The following is a 19481-nucleotide window of genomic DNA, read 5'->3' as shown; positions in this document are numbered from 1 at the left end:
CAAACATCGTGAAAGCTTCGCTTAAACCAGTAAGCACAGCACTTGGTATCTGCGGAATAACCGCAAGCAGATAATTAGGTAAGGACACTGCTGAGCTGACACAAAAACAAGCATTATCAATTACACAGCTGATAATGTCGTTGGTACTATGGTGCATTTATTCCTACAGCATGAGGGCACTGAATGAACCCTTGAGCAAGCTAGGTAAAATTTTAGGGTCTGTGAAGAAGCACAGATTTGCACACTGCTGGCAAGCAACAAAATGCAAAATTAAAGCTATTCATTGCAGTGCCCTAGACACACGTGAATATAGCAACATTCAATGATCGGGTAAATACTGCCCATTGACTTGCATGCTGCCTTCTAGGATCAGTGCACAGAATCAAAGACAACTACTTGCATCTTTTGTGTTTTGTTGATTTGTGTGCATCATGCAAATACTTTTCTTTCTATTCATCCTGCTAGTTTGTACGTGATATTCGCTGTACTTCTGTCTAGTGCTTTATTATGTTAGGTTTTTATGTGATATTTTACTTGTTATCTTGTGCCTGTATTTTTGCTTTCTTTGGTCCCCACTGCAAAGCCAAACTGGCTTTGTTGGTACCTAAATAAATAAATATACAAAACTATCCTTGTACTGCTTATATGCCTCCCCTTACCGGATCGCATTTAACGAAATATGCGATAAACGGAGCAGCGATGCCGCACAAATAATTTATCGCCACTTAGACAAAGCTGAATATAATGCATACTGCGCGTCGATTTACTTGCGTAAGCAGAATTTTGAGTCGATCCTCACAAATGCGGCGTATTGCCAGCTATAATAGAAACATACGGCATCGCTGGTCGACGTGGTCAAGGGAAAGCACTAGAATCCCGTGTTTCCTTTTTAACACGCCGGCTGAGATGGCAACTTCAAAATCACTTACGGTCTACACTCCATTGTGTAGTGCAGGAACATCATCTGGTCGAAAAACAGCCAGATGACGTCGTCCTGAACGTCGTCTGGCACGGCGCGGCTCTTTTCTTTCTGAAGCGTCTTCCAAGGAGCCGAAATTTACTCCCCAAGGACTTCCATCACTTCTGCAGCGCTTTAATAACGCCATCTGCACAAATGAAGAGCGTTTTCGACATCTGCGAGTTGGCAGATGAGAGAGGCAGCTTATACCGGTTCCACACAGGCTTGCGATCGCGATCGAGCGCGATAAAATTTCTCGATCACGATCGGTTCTACGCAGATTGCGCAGTACAGGCAATCGTGGTCAAAAAATCCGAACCCGATCGGGCTCGATTTCGATTGAAACTGCTCCGGTATGACGCCAGTATAACATTCTGAGCACTCACCTGTTAGGCAGCGTTTGGCATGGCGATACACGAGCACATCGTCATGTGCTCGTTCTTGTGGCGCTTGTGTTTCGCCTGCCACCAAAGCGCAGGGCGAGCCTCAACGCAGGCGATCAGCGCTTCGTTGTTGATTGCCTCCATAGTCTCGGTGCTCTTGCGACACGAAACCAGCAGCTACTCAAGGCGTCTCCGTACGATTCTGAAACTGCAACAACCTTTCCGAACCGACGGAAGTGTGCATGCGGTACACGTGACGTCGGCGAACAAGCTGCCACTTCCGTCGCGTACGCTCAAAATGACGCCCAAGATCAAGACCTCCTTGACGCGCGCGATTCCTACGCGTCTCCCCTCTCTAGACGCGTAGGACAGCCTCGCAGACGCGTGTGGTTGGGCCGCCAAAGTAGAACGCCTGCGCCCGGAAGACGGCGCGCGTGATTGAGCAGCCATCATTAGCTCACCCTTACACGCTTTCACTCGCACATAAAGCATACGGCGCGCGGCGATGATGTTATGGCCCTTGCAGTTCAAACGCAACATTATGGCGACGCCGACAAAAATGCCCCTGCAGTGTCGATATAATTGCTATCGCAATAAAAAAAATAAGATCTTCCTTACTCTCACAAAGCCGCAGTGCCTCCTTTTGAATCTCTTCCTAAAATGCCAAATACGTTTTCCGTTTAATTAGTCTTAAGAACGTAGCATATTCGGTACAAGCTGAACATACTCTGCTCGCTTAAATTGCGCCAACATTTAGCACCGATAAAATGCCTCGAAACTTAAATTTCAATTAACGCAACGGCGAGTTGTTCCCGATTTTCACTACAGTTTTCATCAAGCGCTTTCTTAACGTCTTTGAAGGCCGCGAAAGAAGCGCTGAAGCTTCACCATGGGCAAAAACCAGATGAGGATGCGCTCTCGGATGGTCCAGAGACGGAACCAGACGATCGGCACATGCAGCACGTACACCGCGTACGATAGCCGGCTCAGGGGCACCAGCAGAGGACTGCAGAGCACGCTGTTGACCAAGCCTGCGACCAGAATAGCAGGTGGAAAGTGGTAATTCAGTTCTACATCAGATCTAACGGCAGTATTGTCGCTTTCAATTTTCTGGGAACATCACTGTGGCAACGCAGCGCAAAGATGGCGAAAACACTCACCCGGGCAAGCGCACTGCATGAACTGGGCAGTCAGAAAATTTTTGTAAAGCAATGCGAATAAAAAACTAAAAATATAATGCTTCACACGTACACAGAAAACCGTGGACAGGAAAGGAAATTTCCGGGTTTCTTTTTTTCTTTTTTAGATGAGACGCCATGCAGACGCCCACATAACTTCGTTAATCCCCGAAATAGGGCTTGCACCTACGGCCCTTTCCGTGCGCAGAAGAATTCAGTTATGTATGATAAATTGCATGCAACTACAGATTATAGAATTAAGATTAGGTAGAGTAAAGGCCGCAAGGTTACATTGCACTCAACGCTGTATGGAGCTGGTATTTCGCCAAAACGCATTCGCGAGTAACACTATCTAATGCGTTGGATAAAAAAATTTACCAGGTGATGATTAACCACGTTGATAGGATGGCATGTCAACAGCTTCGAATGGCCATGGCTTGTTTATTGCTCGCTGGTGCCCTCGAACTATCCCGTGCAGCGAGAAATGTGGGCTGCGCTCTTACTGAACCTGTGACGTCGCATACGCAAATATTTTTGCATGAAAATGCTGGGTGTTTCGCGAATTGAAGTTCTTCTGAGAAAACATAAAAATAAAAGAAATGCTGCCATATTGCACTGTGATAAAACCTTTGTTCGTTTTTAGTGCGGGCGCAAAGTGTGCACTGAGAAGCAAACTGAAATTCGCGTTCACCGCGACAGCGACTGCTCTCTCTCCCACCGCTCCTATCTCAATGCATGGGAACGGAAAAATAAGTTTTTCTCGACAACCACTTCATCGATTTTGATTAGTGTTGCCGCATTTAAAAGAAAATGTTAGGAGTTAGCGGCTGCATCAAATATATTTTTATTTTGGCAGTCATTATCTTCACGAAAACTGTTAAAACTGGCAAAATTAAAAAGAACGTTTCCAGTTTACAACTCAGTTATTAAAAACTATATAACTATTCCGTAAAGTGTATCTACTATTACAGGTAAAATGAAGAAGAGTAATGTTTTATACACCATTCTGAAGTATACGACTGATTTTTAGTACGAATTTTGTAAGAACCTCGTAACGATTGGAACAATTTCACGTAAGCGGTGAATTCAGATAGAAAGTACACCACTTTAGGTGCTCTCACAGATGCAGTTTGCAGAACTTCTATATCTGTTTTTGGTGCAGAGTTACTTATTCCTTAACTTCGCACTTCAATTCCTTTTTTAAACTTAGGAGCTTTCGGGAATTTTCGTGAAACCTTTCAATTAAGCCCTAAATAAAAACTGTTTCCTAGAGTCACTACAATTGAACTTTGTCAAATGCAACAAATGTCATTCAGACATGTCGGGCCGCTGTCTCATGAAAGTATTTCTGCGTTTTTTATGTGCTTGAACAGAGAAATCGGAGTTGGCGGAGAGCTAAATTTTTTTCTTAAGTCCAAGCTGCACAGTTTCGATTTGCGTATTTTGTGCACTACTGCCTCAAAGAAACTCGCAAATTACGTGGGAGTATGGAAATAAAGGTCGTTGCTGATTGATATGAAAAGGTCGTTGCATGTAAACAAGTCGTTGCTGATACAACCGAATTTCCCTGTCAACCTTACCAGGTAATTTGTGGTGCCTTAAAGACCCGTGTGCTTCACTGGCCTGTCTAGTTGACGTTAGTGTGGGTACGGTGTTAGCGCAACTTTATCTGCATAACCCGCTGTGGTGACTTAGCAGCTATGGTGTTGCGTTGCTAGGCACGAGGTCACGGGACCGCATTCAGGCCGCTGCGGCAGCATGTCGATGAAGGCGCAATGCGAAAACGCCCATGTCCCGTGCATTGCGGGCACATCCACAATCCCCTGGTTTTTAGAAATGATCCGCAGTACCCAACTACGGCGTGCCTCATTATCAAGTCGTGCTTTCGGCACGTAAAACCCCTGAATTCTCGTCTGGGAGACCGGAGCTTTGTCAAGCCAAATGCAAAAACACTCGTGGTACTTTGATTCAAGTGCACGTTTCAGAACCTCAGGTGGTCCAAACTGCCGGAGTCCCCACTACGGCGTGCCTCATAATCAGATCGTGGTTTTGGCACGTAAAACCGTATAACATAGTTTTCTTTTACAGAATGCAATGCGCTAGAATGATGATGCAGTGCACTAATGTATAGCATTCATGCAAATACAACTAGTGGCAACCTACTGTCACGTAGTAGTGAGGGTAAAGAGCACAGTAGCAAAACTGTGAATGAGGAATCTATGTTTTATTGGGCGAACCTGTGCCCAGAAAAAACAAGCTCCTTAATAAAGGGAAAGCGATACATCCGCCCAATCGTAGCATTTGCTACAAAGGAAACCCATACGGGCTCCTCGAAAGAAAAGCCTCACAGTTGAAGAAAAATTTGTACTGGTCCGGGACTCGAACCCGGGACCACGACCTTTCCGGGGCAGCCGCTCCACCATCTGGGCTAACCAGGCGGCTAGCAGATGGCAGAATGAAGTCGAATAATTCTTGCGGAAGCCGCAGGCTTCCGCGGAACTAATACGCCATACACTTGCCTTTTCTTCGAGTTGTTCACAAATTCGACTTCAGCCTGCAATTTACTAGCCGCCTGGTTAGCTCAGATGGTAGAGCAGCTGTGCCTGAAAGGCGGTGGCCCTGGGTTCGAGTCACAGACAAGGACGAATTTTTCTTCAACTGCGAGGCTTTTCTTCCGAGGAAGCCGTATAGGTTTCCTTTGTAGCAATTGCTACGATTGGATGGATGTCTCACTTTCCGTTTATTAATTACTTCTCTCCATCTTGCGGGCTTCCGCAGAACTATTGCGCCAAAAACAAGCTATGTTTCCCAACGATAGCGGCGAACACAGTCGGTGAGCGTCGAAATCTGGTCTGCGGGTCAAGCGCGTCGGCTTTTATGCATGAGTCGTCGAAAGTTTCACAGTAATCGCTGCTGCCCGCGTGTCTTCCGGAAAGTACTACATAATCGAGTCGCTCAAAGATGAGATTAGACAAGCTTCGGTGACAATAGACGATGGATAGAACCATCGATACCATTCGAGAAACTTCTGATACATGCAGGTGCGTCTGCGCTGAGCAATAACGTTTAGCATTTTGTAGCCGGTGAAAATTGGTCACCCGAAAAAGTTAAAGTACACGTGTCACTTTAGTTCGCCTAGGCCCGTAAGAATGTCAGAAAATACATTTTGGCGTCATAATTTTCAGCGATATTGCGATAGACTAAGTTTTTTAAAGTGCGGGTTAACGGTAACATTTGAATCACGTGCTGCTTCAGCGAGCGATGCTGAGGGGCGTTTCTTCTGTCTTCATTATGCTTCTTTCGGCAGAGATTATAGCCCGTACAATTAAGCGATTGATGACGACGTTGTTCCCCCTGTCATTAACGACGGATTAAAAACGCGTTAAGCTCGGTGTGCGCACCTCCACGGTCAGAGATGCAGGCGAACACGAGCCATCCGATGCAGAGCGCCCACACGAGGCGGTGGCAGGATGCGTAGGCGGCTGCAATCCAGGGCGCAGGCAGCGTGTCCCCGTCGCCCCACCGCTTGGTGGAGAACAGCACGGTGGCTCCCGCTATGAGCACTGCGGTCCACGTGACTCCCTGGCACGCCTGCGTTACCGGAATCAACGAGATGGGACAAGGCTGGCGACGTATAATAATAGGTGGAAAAAAATCTCGCGTATCACAAAAAAATGAAGCAATAAGAGCTTTACTATGTACAGGAAAGAGCACGTTGGAATTGCGCATTTTTGTAGCACCGAAAGTCCTTGAGCTTGTGCTTCGTGTAGGCAATGAAGAAACAACTGTGAGGCAGTGATAATTTTGGAGTAAGTTAACTTTAAGGACCGTATGAAGTAACACTGCTCACAAAACGGCCAAGACCCACGCCAGCGCTATTCTTTATTGGTGGGCAGCGCCCGTTTTCCTATTTTAGTGATGTGATATGTTGTACCACATTTGTGCCTACAGATATTGTAGACATCTCCACTAATGACTCCTCCTTCACCTGCACCAACAACTTCTCATACGCGTGTCTTTGACAACTGTGCACACTCCTTGAGAAACTTGAGAACTGTCGCCCGTACGACTAGTGACCGTCTCTGATTGCATCGAAATATTTCGACAGAATATTTAACTGCTGTATAGCAGAGACGGAATGGCAACTTGCAGCTGGAATGATTCTGGATTCATTCCATATTTTCAAGCCCGCGTGGTTGAAATGATGGCACAGGTTAGGCAAATGCAATGGGAATTGAATGTGAGTCCCAGATTCAGGACTGAAGTTGGAATGGAATGGGTACATAGTCCTGGAGCGCTAAACTTTCATATTAACCGAGAATACAAAACTGGTATATCAACAAAACATTCAATTAGATTTGATCCATATCTTACATTTCTCAGTTTTAACTGAATAACATTTCTTTCAATATCGACCTATAAGTGACCGCTTCGGCCTCGGTAATTACAAACAAAACGGTGTTCTACACATATGAAGTAGAGGAAAATTTTCTGCGTTACAATATTTAAGTGCCCCTGAAGACCCCAGTTTTATTTCCAAGAACTATTCAATTTAGCAACAGCGTTCCCTGTTTACGAAACGAGGATGGAGGGCCAAAACGATGCCGCACACGATTGCACCATGCGCCAGTCTGTGGTGATTTCGAACACGCGCCATGCTTTTTCACCCACGGTCGACTATCCATAAAGCGCGATAACAGGTGGTCACAAAGGTGTGCTCGAAAAAAATTATGCCGGTTAAACCAGGCTTGTAAATATGAAACAAAAACGATCGTTCTGCAAAGCATAACAATGTGTTTCGCTTTTAGAGCTGACAGAATAATAGTATGGGCGCGAAGAAATAGTAACAATGTTTTAAGGATTCAAGTGCATGATTTTGTTACGAGGTACGCAAGCGCGAGTAGCAAACAAGTGTGGAGAAAGCGTTTCATTTACTGCGATTGGAGGAGTGCAATGGCTGAGCTGAGGAAGTACAGGAGTGCGAATGGTCCGACTCGCACCATTCCCAGGAGCTAAAAAGAATGAAATTTATACAGATTTCCCCTCTCCGGAATGGAATGGGAGCTACGCTCCATTCTGCAACTCTGCTGTGAAACGTCTTTTCGCGCTTGCATTCACAATTAGGGCGCATGACAGGAAAAGAAAAAAAAAACGAAAAAGCACAAAAACGATATTTTTGACCGGAACGAAAAGCTAACTGAAACTTCATTTATTATTTTCTTTCCGAGTGAAACAAATATTTTTATAGCTTTTCAGTTGAAGGGGAAAGTGGGCAATCCGAAACAACCGGCGTCAGGCAACTCTAGCATTAGCGCGTATCTCAGGCAGGGATAGTACTAGCGATAGCCTGTCCAGCGCTCCACTAATCTAAGCCTGCTGTTCGGCGCACTAGCAAATCGGCATCATAGCGAAACCCAGGGTTTGCCCGCTCAAGAGCTTATCGTTTAGTTTTCTACGGGTACAATGCTCTGTCACCCAAGTTTATTCGCTCGTTTCAGTTCGTTATATCGAAAAAGCGGTCTCGCATTTTGGCGAGTGCACTCGATGACGTGCTGCTTCTGATATCATGTTCAGTGCCTTGATTAAAGGCACGGAGCATGATCTCATAAGTCATAATTCACTCATTGAGGAAAATAAATACTATATTTCTATCGTTACCTTCCTGAGAAAATTTTTGCATTGGAATCGAAACCGTTGTGAACTGTTACAGATCACTTTTTTATCGTTCCGGAGCAGAGCCGTAAGGGAACTTTCTTTCTACAGCGAAGCTGTATATGGCTAACCAATTCGTCCATCCGTCCACCCGTCTGTCGCCTGTACGTAGAAAACTCCTCCGGCGCAAGTCATTGTGCACGCGCTAAAAAACAAGGTCCAACTAGAACCCGTGTCAGATATTAAGCTGATAAAAAGCGATACTATACTTTCACCCGTGGTGGTGGTCCCGTAAGCGTGCTGCCCAGCAGGACCGTGAGGAGCAAAGAAAGGCCATGTGGCCCCAATCCCGCAAACTTGGAACGTTTCACCGGAGCGACGGCCGGGTTTCAGAAGGAGTTTGTGGGGAACCAGTTTTGTCTGGCCTGTGTTGTGTGCGACCGCTTGTGGTATTCGAGTGACCTCACAACCATTACTGCACTGCGGGACGTCGACCAACGCACGATCGCCTTGGCTACGGTGAATCAGTGTGTGCCCTCGGAGTGCGGTGCGTGTCTGTTCTACGTGCCGGGATTCGCTAGTAAAAGCTGTCTTGCAGCGTTTTGCAGCAATACGTGGGTATGTATACCCCCAGGTGCCTCATCTTCCGGGGCTGAACATCGTGGACAAGTGACTAGACGTACCTCACCTTCCATTTATGTGCATACGGCGTTTGATGCACGGCAATAAACAGGTCACCAGAAAGGGGCCCAAATCCATAGCTTCGCTGTTCATCCACCTTCACAGAATGGAATGGCACTGAACGTTTCACTGGAACGAAGAAACTAGAACCTGAACAAAACACATTTCGTTCTGACACCCTAGGCCCACTGCATTATGTAAACGTTTATACTTGCTCGTTATAGATTTCGCGTCCTCCTTCTGTCGTGTTGTGTGGCAAGATACGACCCAAAAGGTGTACTTTTATTTAAGAGTGTACACTCTAAAAACGTTTACACCCTTTTGGGTGTATATCTGCCAGACAACAATAATCGTCATCTGTCTTGCTTGCTCTCTCGTCGAGGTTGTATGAGGCTCTGCGGAGCTCCGCCCTCGACGACCAAACCTGGGCGACCCAGCACGCCCCCGAGGCGGTGGCGAGGCAAGCCATCGACGTCCCTTCATGGGAGGCTTAGGCCCGGCCATCATAAAGTGCTGGTTGTACAATAAAAGTTTATTCCTCGTCTTGCTTGCGTTTCCTTTCTTGATAACGCTGCGCCCGCTACTTTCCTGGCGAGAATGCTCTGTAATGCTGATAACGCGCATGCCATTCGTGACTTGGAAGTGCCAGGCTCGAAGCGTTAAAGAAAGGAAATGCGGACAAGACCGATGACGAGTATTGTTGTGTGGCAAGATACGACCCAAAGGGTGCAATTATGCTTAAGAGTGTACGGCTACATTCGCTTACGCTCTAAGTTTACACCCTTTGAGTCGTACCTTGCCACACAACAATAAACGCCATCCGCCTTGTCCGCATTTTCTTAACGCTGCGAGCCCGGTACTTCTCAGTAACCAACGGCATGCGCGTTATCAGCATGACATGGCATTGCAGACAGTAAAGTAGCGGGCGTGGCGTTTTCAAGAAAGGAAACACAAGCAAGGCTGATGACGATTATTGTTGTGTAGCACATATACACCCCGAAGGGTGTAAACTTTTTTTAGAGTGCATCGCCGCATCGTACACTCTTAGACAAATTTACACCCTTTGGAGTTTGTTTGTCACACAACAAAAATCGTCATCTGTCCTGCTTGCATTTCCTTCCTTGAAAACGCTGCTCCCGCTACTGTCCTGTCGAGAATGCTCTGTCATGTTGATAACGACCATGTCGTTGGTGACTCGGAAGTACTGGGCTCGCCGCCTTAAAGAAAAGAAATGCGGACAACACAGATACGATTATTGTGTGGCAAAATACGACCCAAAGGGAGCAATTTTCTTTAAGAGTATGTAAGGCTTCGTCATGTAGAATGGTTCGAGAGGTTTCACGACCTAACTAGCGAGGTGCGATAAACGTCAGCATCTGAGCACGCAAGAATGTTGTGCTCGATCATGAGGCACTCGGGATAGATTTAACCTTCGTATATCATGAAACAAAGCTACAAAAGAAATTCAACTACTGTTAGAAAAAGGTGCACAAAAAAGCCGGAAAAAAGAAAAAGCGCTCGGAAGAACAGAAAAGTGCCACTCAGGAGTTTATTTCAATAAAAAACAAACCAAAAGCACGTAAGGCGTCTCAGTCGCCCACAAAGAAACATCCAAAGGTGCAACTGGTTTAGTCACGTACCCTTTCTGTCTTTTGGACTCAGGAAAAGAGGTAAAACAAAGCAGTTTTCCGCATATTTCTTTGTCGCAAGCTTTCCTTATGTAAGGATAGGGCGACATGATGAAGGTGCGTTACACAGTCGTTTTACACCAGTTTTTAGCGGTGATCTTTCACTGCCACTTATACCACGTGCTCAAACAGATGACCGTCTGAAGCAATACAGTACTTGCTTCTTCGCAACGCTTGTGCTGTTGCAGCTTTGACCAACGACGTTGGAGTCCCACGGCAGACTTGTCGTTAGGGCGTCCGGCGTGGTAGTTTTGCTGCTATACACGCGACCTTTCACATCGCGCCACAAGAAGTCCAGCATTGTCATGTCTGGCGACTTCGCAGGCCAGGGTACACGTCCGTGCCGGCCAATCCACTGTCGAGGAAAAAACTTGTCGAACCACGCTCGAGACTGACTACTACTATGCTCAGGAGCACTATCGTGTTCAAACCATATGTTGCGGAGGCTCGCAAGTGGAACGTTGCAACCTACGTCGTTCACGGTGCCCTCGAGGATGTTGTTGACGTAGCGTTGCGTCGTTAGTGTGTTGTCAAAAAAGATGGATCCTACAATGTTGCCATCAAAAATACCGCACCACCCATTAAACGACTACTGGTATTGGTGTCGTGTTTGAGCCAGCCAGTGGGGATTCCTATTACTCCAGTAGTGCGCGTTGTGAAGAATAACTTGTGCGTTTCTGGAGAAATTAGCCTCATCTGTCCAAAGCACGGTAGTGAGAAAGTCCGGTTATTTTTCACATTTCGTGAAAATTCAATTGGCAAAGTCAAGGTTGATGCAAAATCTCGGTATTCAAGTTTTGATGAAGATGTAGATGGCGCATATGACCTTCTTTTTTTAAGTCTACCGCACTGACGACCTTGAGGTTCCGGCCTCCGCACTGGCTTTGCGCACTAGCGTGAGGGTTATCAGCAAAGAATGCCAAAAGAGCCGTTTCTTGAACTACCATCGCAGTACCGTGTCCCTTTCTTGTGAAGGTACCCGTCTTGCAAAGCACTTGGTACGTTCTAAGTATTGTTGACGGACTAGGGCGTCGTCCACAATGCGACATCCGGAATAGCTTTGCTGCCTTCCTCTTGTCGCCGTGCGCCGAGCCAGGATCGCCGTCTGATAATTCGGCATGACTGCCTCCTTGAAGAGCAGGTCACTGGTGCTGTACCGTTTAGATATCCCATTATTACCTACGTCAACCAAAAGTGATTTGTGTATTCGACAACAGCATACGCTGGTCGTACAGATCCGCCAAAACGCACTCATCCGAGACACGAAACATTACACGCGCTCGCGCGCCGCTACTCAAGCGCTCCCGAGCGCCAAATATCCGTGAGCCCTCGATTACAACCGCACTGCACAGCAAAATTAACTACAAGAACTCGCTTTACCATAGTTTTGCTAAAACTAAATATCCGAATCTTCTAAAGAAATATAAAACATATCGAAATATCCTAAACAAAGAGATTAGAACGAGCAGATCTCGTTACCTTTACTATGAATTCGAAAGTTGTTTATACAGAAGTGATCAACTGTGGAAAAAAACTAAATACCTTTATGAGGCCTAGAGAATCGACACCAGGTATCTGGAAATTGTCATTGGATGGCAGGGAGGTAAGCGGCAACGCACTTGCCAATTCCTTTAATGATCACTTTCTTCAGTATTCTGATTGTGGAGTACTTAATGAGTTCATCGACTTCATGCCTGCTCACAACCAACGTTGCGCTTTTCTCAGTCCAGTAACCGGATCCGAGGTGACGTCAGTTTTTTCCTCTCTTAAAAATAGTCCAAGCTGTGACGCAGAACTTATGCAAATTCGTCCAATTAAATATGTTCTGGACATTCTGTGTCCCTATATAGCTCACATTTTTAACATCTGCTTGTCGAGCGCCTCATTTCCCAAAAGATTGCAAATTGCAAAAGTGACTGTACTGTTCAAAAAGGGTGATGCGAATGACATGGGTAATTATCGACCAATTTCTGTGCTACCCATATTCTCTAAGGGATTAGAAAAAGTTATCCATATTCGAATGTCCAGCTTCCTTGATAAACACAATCTCACCTGCACAGTTTGGATTAAGCAAAAAAAAAAAAATCTACGGAAATGGCGTTACTTAAGCAGAAAGAATTTATTTTATCACATTTTGAAAAAACAAGTGTTAGCACTGGGTATTTATGTGGATTTCTCTAAAGCCTTTGACTGTATTCATCACTGTACACTACTTAGAAAAACTTGAAATATATGGAATCCACGGATATTTCCTGCAACTAATTCAGTCATACCTTAATAACCGGCGACATTTGTAAAAACTGAATCATATCAATCTGACTTAAAATATATTATTAGAGGTGTTCCCCATGGGACAATTCTGGGTCCACTGCTCTTTAATATTTACATCAACTACCTAACAAATATCTGTACAAAATCAAAATACCGTATTTTCCGGTGTATAAGACGCGGTTTTTTTCCAAAAATCTTGCTGGTGCGTCCTATACAAGGGTGCGTCTTATATGCGAATTTTTCGTTTTTTCTTTGCGGGTTCAGAAATTACTCAGGTTCATGCTCAAGCTTTTTTCACCGAAAAAATATCACTGCCAATGATGCGGTAGTAGCATGGTTAATACTTCAATACGGGGACCGCCGTGCGCAACTTTTTTTAGGTGAACTTTATCATGAAACGGCGGGGATGACGACTTCCAGAATCGCAAACACGCGGTCGTTTCGGAGGCGCAAGCAAAAGTAATGTGAAATTCCCAAAGATGGCGACAGTCGCGCTTCTCGACATTGTCAAGACAAGCCAAGCCGGCGTTCTTTTTTAGTCATTCTTTGCAACTTCGCAACCGTGTACGTATTACGTCTGTGTTGGTGACTTCGGCGTGTGTTTTCCACTACCTACACCTGTCGTGCTCGGTCTTACTACAGTATGCCACCGAAGTTGCGCAAGAGCTACACCGCAAAGTTCAAATTATCTGCGGTCGAGTATGCTACCGAAAACGGAAATCGGGCTGCGGGCCGCCATTTCGACGTCACCGAGAAGATGATTCGCACGTGGCGACAGTCGTCCGCCAAACTGCAGGCGATGAAGAGCGGAAAGAAGGCTGACCGCGGGAAGAAGGCGCGGTGGCCTGAACTTGAAGACCGGCTCCTCAAGTGGGCTCTTGAACAACGGGCTCAAGGTAGGGCTCTGTCAACCGTGCAGTTGCGCTTGAAAGCACGCACTTTGGCGAGTGAAATCGGTGCCGCTGATTTTGTTGGTGGGCCGTCATGGTGCTATAGATTTATGCAGCGCAAAGCCTTGTCAATAAGAGCGCGAACGACAATGTCTCAACAACTACCAGACGATTTCGGAGAGAAAGTGGAGAAGTTCCATGAATTTGTGAAGAAGGAAGTCGAAAAGAATAACATCATCGACAGCCACATCGTAAACATGGAGGAAGTGCCTCTAACATTTGACATCCCTATGTCAAAAAGTGTCGCTCAGAAAGGTGATAAGACTGTCACAGTACGAACAACTGGGCACGAAAAGTCTCACTTCACTGTCGTACTTGCGTGCTGTGCTGACGGAACAAAGCTGCCGCCGATGATAATTTTTAAAAGGAAAACGATGCCAAAAGAAAGCTTTCCGCCTGGTGTTATTGTCACAACTAACCAGAAGGGCTGGATGGATGAGCAAATGATGGGAGTTTGGCTCGAAAAGTGCTTTTCGAAGCGCCCGGATGGATTTTTTCACTCCCGGAAAGGCCTTCTGGTTATGGATAGCATGCGGGCGCACATTACTGACTTGACACTGAGGCAAATCAAGGCGAAGAACTGTACCCCTACAATAATACCCGGTGGTTTGACGAAGGTTCTACAGCCTTTGGATATTTCCGTCAACCGCAGCTTTAAAGCTATTTTGCGACGTATTTGGGAGGCGTGGATGACGGAAGGCGAGCACAGCTACACCGCAACTGGACGCATGAGGCGCGCTTCTTACAGCGAAGTTGCGAAGTGGGTCCATGAGGCCTGGAGTGCTGTTAGAGTGGCAACCATAACTGCAGGGTTCCGGAAGGCTGGCCTGCTAGCTTCATCGCCAACCGAGCACGACGACAATCAGACCAGCGGTTCTGAGTATGAAGAGAATGCTTCAGCCGCGTTGCCTCCAGAAATGGGCGAGCTTTTTGAGAGCGCATCCGAAGATGAAGACTTCGATGGTTTTAAGTAAAAATAAAATGTTGTTATGGACATATGGGAGAGTTCTTTCGTCGTATTTTTCTTTCTTTTTTGCTAAAACGTGGGCGGGTATGGCGTGAGTGTTGCCTTTTGCGATCACTTAGCGTTGCTTGAGAACTTCTCACAGGCCGCCGCGGTGGCTCAGTGGTTGAGTGGTGATGGTCGATCAAGCGTGTTTAATTAACCCTGACTAGCCTAAGTGGGTAAATTGGGGTGCGTCTTATACACGGGTGCGTCTTATATACCAACTTTTTCAATGAGAGCCTTCATATATGGCGAGTGCGTCTTATACAAGGGTGCGTCTTATACACCGGAAAATACGGTATATTTTATGTGCGGATAACGCCAGTATTTTTATAACAGCTCCCGATTGTAATCAACTGATAAGTGCAGCAAACTCCCTCCTTATAAACCTGAAAAAATGGTCAATAGCAAACCAGCTCAAAATAAATGTTAATAAAACATAAGCTGTGATATTTAGGCCGAAATCGAAGCAGTTCGGCGCTCCAGTATCTTAACGTATGGGGGCGAGCGAACCACTACAGATAACTGATCACATTAAAATCCTTGGCGTAACCTTTTCCAATAATATGCTTTGGTATAACCACATTGGCACTGTTTTGACAAAGTTAACTCGTGCAGTAGGCGACTTATCTCGCCTAAGACCATACCTGCCATTCAAGGTCAAACTTCTTCTTTATAATTCGCTTTTTTTACTCTCATCTAAATTACTGTTAATTGGTTTGCGGCACAACTACTCAAACTAACTTACAGAAACTTTTTGTCCTCCAGAAAAAAATTGTCAGGCTGCTTTATGACTGACCATATAACAGTCATACACATGTTTTTTTTCCAAAAAACAAACATTATACCAGCAAAAAATCTTTTTGACTATAAGCTAACACTAGCCTTTGAACGCGAAGTAATTGAATATAAAACGTTTCTACGCGACTTATCATCACTAAAAGAGAACATTTCCATACACATTACCCGGCACAAAGAAAAACTGACTGTTATAACCCCTAGGGCTAACTACTCTACAGAAAAAGTGCCCTTCACCCTGCCCACTCTTGTGGATAATTACAACAAAAGTACCACTGACATTTTAAAAATAACTAATGCTGCAAGACGGCAACACTATGTATAAGGTATCTAGTCTTTCTCATTGGATGATTTTTGTGTTCATTCCTAGTGTCCATTTCGGTGCCTATGTATGTTTTCGATCTTCTTTCCTGTAACCTTTTTACTGCCGCCTTGTAGAGGGGGCTGCGGGCCCCTGTCAAGCTGCCGTTTGTTCGTGCAGCATTTACCTGCAGCCTCCTCCATCTTTCTTGATGGGAAATAAACATTATTATTATTATTATTATTATTCTTTAATAATAATCTTTAATGATCTACCTGACGAATTTTTCTCGGTTCAGTCAAAAAAGCTTTTAAAGAAAATGTCCTTTTCCATTTGAGTTTTTTTTATGTATGGGTATGTGTTTATTTGAAGTGATTTGGTTGTCTTAACCTGTATATTTATATGAGCTTACAAAAATGTTCACTACGTTTCCATAACTTGTTTTTAATTTTTGTTTTTTTGTTCTATATAAGCATGAAAAAAATTTTCACTATGTTGGACTACCATGTATTAATTTTTTTGTTTTTATCTATATAAGCGTGAAAATATGTTCACGCTACATTGTATTAACATGTATTTAATTTTCCTTTTGTTTGCACAATGTTTTGTCGGCACTAAGGTTACGCATGTATGTACACGGTCGTCCACTTCTAATTTGAACACGGCTCCGGGCGGCCGGCGTAGTGTTCCTGTATATGCTCCCGCAGGGAGCAGAGTTGCGCATAGTTCCGCCACCGTGATCCAGCTCTGCAGCGGAGCCACTCTTCGCGCGCGCAGGAGCCAAATGCCGCGCGGTGTTCCGCCTTTTTCTCTGGTGGTCGCGAGCTACAAGCGCCAATTGTTCGCAGGCGCTTAGCAAAGGGCACTTGTTAATACAGGCTACGCTCGAACGAGTCATTCATGCAGCCGGAGGGGGTGCGCTTCCAACCAACCGAAACTTTGTATGTACCTATGTAAACACGCATATACAAACACACACACGAACGTACAAATATGGGGTGGGACCGCCTTCGATTCCCCAAAATAATATACTCCCGTGGCTCGAACAGCTCCAAAGTTCGCTCGCAAAGGCGCAGTACGTTGCCACAAACAGCGGTGCAATGATTTTCAGCATGCATATGAAGTTGTTTTATCATGGCCAGAAAGCAAGAAATGTTTTAAAGAGTGTTTAAAACTTCACACACGTAAGGTGGACACTTAGCGCGTTTTGGCTGCCGAAACCAGCCGATTAATGACCGTCGCCAAGAGAGCTATCGTGCCTGCAGTTATGTCAGTGACCGTTAACAGAGCGCCATTTATCACTAACCATCGTTCACAACAGCTGCACATTTTAGATACATGCGGTGCAGACACAGATTTAAGCGCATTTCAAATGTTGACATGTGCATATTTTAAGCAAAGCTTACTTTTATTTACTATTACTATTTAGTAGTACTTACTATTTAGTAGTGCTTACTATTTAGTAGCAGCAAATCTGCAAATAGAAAAAGATTCAAGATGCAAGAGCTTCTAGCTGCTCCTCTGAACGCACGATCGACGGTCCACTGATTGCAATGGCGATGGTACTGACGGAAACGACGAGTTCGCATGAGTCGGCGATGCGCCCGTAAAGTTGGCTTCGCCACGGCGCAGATCATTTGACGTCATTTTTCGCGCTCGGCCAATAGCGGTGCCAGCGGCGCCGGAAAAGGTATGCGCAACTCTGCTCCCTGCGGGAGCATATACAGGAACACTAGGCCGGCGCTCCGCGGAGCGCCACTCGTGGGCGCCGGGGTAACTAACGCGCCGGCGCACTGGCAGCCACAACGTGGCCATAGGCGCGTCGTCTGCTACAGCGTGCCAGCACTAGTGTGTTCTAGCGCGCTGTAGCAGACGACGCGGCTGAGGCCACGCCTGTGGCTGTCAGTGCGCCGGCGCGTTAGTTACCCCGGCGCCCACGAGCGGCGCTCCGCGGAGCGCCGGCCTAGTGTTCCTGTATAGCATATACAGGAACACTACGCCGGCCGTGGCGGATTTTGGTCCGTGGCGGATTTTGTGGCGGATGGACGTGCTTTTCGGGGCTCCGTGGCGACGACGAAATCATAAGTTTTTGTGCATGCTTTGAGCTTGCTTCTGTTTTTTATTTGCTGGTTTTTTGCATTTGAATAGTAATTGGGGGGTTTTCCTTTTCTTTCCCTTTTTTTTGTCTCTCGTATTTCGGGTGCGCGGGTGTGCTTCGTGTAAATTTGTTTTGCAGGATGATTAGAGCGTCCTTTCGTGCCACGTGTTCCAACACGTGCAGCCGGGTGGGACGTTAAGTGTTTGTAGCCTTTACCTAGTAGTTTGGAAGTGGCAAGACAAATAGCTATTAGCGGTTTTACTGTGCATGTTTGGTAGAAAAGTGAGAGCGTGGCCGCGTGGTTGAGCGCGTGCGAGAGCGTGTCATACCTTCGGTCTCCGCGACATTGTTTATTTTTGAAACAGTGGTGACAGTTGCTTTGCGGCATTTTGAGAATTTGGATCCTGTGCGTATCGTTTTTTTCTAAAAGGCACGTGCTCTGCATTGATATAGTATTATAGTATTTGCAAAAAGCCGTGCAATACATGGCGAGAAAGCCGGTAAAGCAGGCAGTACGGGGGGGGGGGTCCCTCAAGGCAGATGAGGATACGAGTGAGAATGGAGAGGGCGTCGAAACAACCGGCACACAATGTGATGTCGATACTAGGCTGCAGAAAATGGAGGCTTTCCAGGAAGAGCTGCTCAAAAATGACCTAAACAGTGAGCGTGAGGCACGGAAGGTAGTTGAAAAAAGGCTTGAAGCAGCTGAGGAAAAGCTGAACAGGGCCGCCATTGTGAGCGACAATGTGCGTGACAATGGAACGCAGACCCCCGACGCGACACGCGAGGCAGGGTCAGAGAAATACGTCGAACGCAGGCAGGGTGATGAAGGGTTAGCTGGAAAGAGCAGCACCTACCTTGAGGCCGCTACGCTGAAACAGCAGGGGCCCAGGGGACAATCCCCCTTGTCGAGACCGAATCACGCGGAAAATGACAAAGGGAAGCAGGGAGAGGTAGGAGAAAGTGAAACGGTCATTATCGCTGGCGATTCAAACCTGGCTGGGTGCTCAAAAGCAATTGTGGAGAGGGTGAAAGGCGACAGAAGAGTGGCGGTAGGGACATTTCCAGGGCGCACACTTGGTTCTATCATGGAGCGAGCAAAAGAAAAGCTCGCGGAAAATGCCCACGTGCGCAACCTCGTCATAGTAGCAGGTGGGCTAAATGACGTCCTAAACAGGAAAGGGCCAGGTCTAGCCCAGCGCTTGGCGAAGGGGGTGGACGACTTGCGTGAGCTATCCCCTCAGGTGCAGATCGTGGTGTGCACGGTACCGGAGGTGCCTGTGCGTGACAGTCACGTACAAAGAGCCGTAGTGGCTGCTAATGAGGCAATCTGGAAAATGAGCCGAGAGAAAGGCTTCGAGGTTGTCGAAGTAAACAGGGAAGTGAGAAGTTGTGGTGGTTTTAAACGAGACGGGATCCACTTCAATTACAGGTTAGCACGAGAAGTGGGTTGGCGATTTGGTGGTCGCGCTGTTGCTTTTTTAGGGGGCCCGCAGGCGCTCAGGAGGTCAGAGTAG

The 19481-nt window shown here is 46.2% G+C and overlaps 1 protein-coding gene across 1 annotated transcript in view; it reads right to left on the bottom strand.

Annotated features, from left to right (window-relative positions):
* LOC126518688 (O-acyltransferase like protein-like) overlaps positions 1–19481 on the bottom strand; it is a 232157-nt gene that overhangs the window by 59932 nt on the left and 152744 nt on the right. The window contains exons 14-15 of the mRNA XM_055064923.2: positions 5921–6110; positions 2230–2372 (exon numbers count right to left, since the gene is read on the bottom strand). Coding sequence (XP_054920898.1) covers positions 2230–2372; positions 5921–6110 — 333 coding nt within the window. The remainder of the gene's footprint in view (positions 1–2229; positions 2373–5920; positions 6111–19481) is intronic.

The sequence above is a fragment of the Dermacentor andersoni genome, chromosome 1 (assembly GCF_023375885.2).
Source record: "Dermacentor andersoni chromosome 1, qqDerAnde1_hic_scaffold, whole genome shotgun sequence".
NCBI lineage: Eukaryota > Metazoa > Arthropoda > Arachnida > Ixodida > Ixodidae > Dermacentor > Dermacentor andersoni.
Note: the sequence above shows the minus strand (reverse complement) of the source record. Positions and strands in the feature narration are given on the sequence as shown.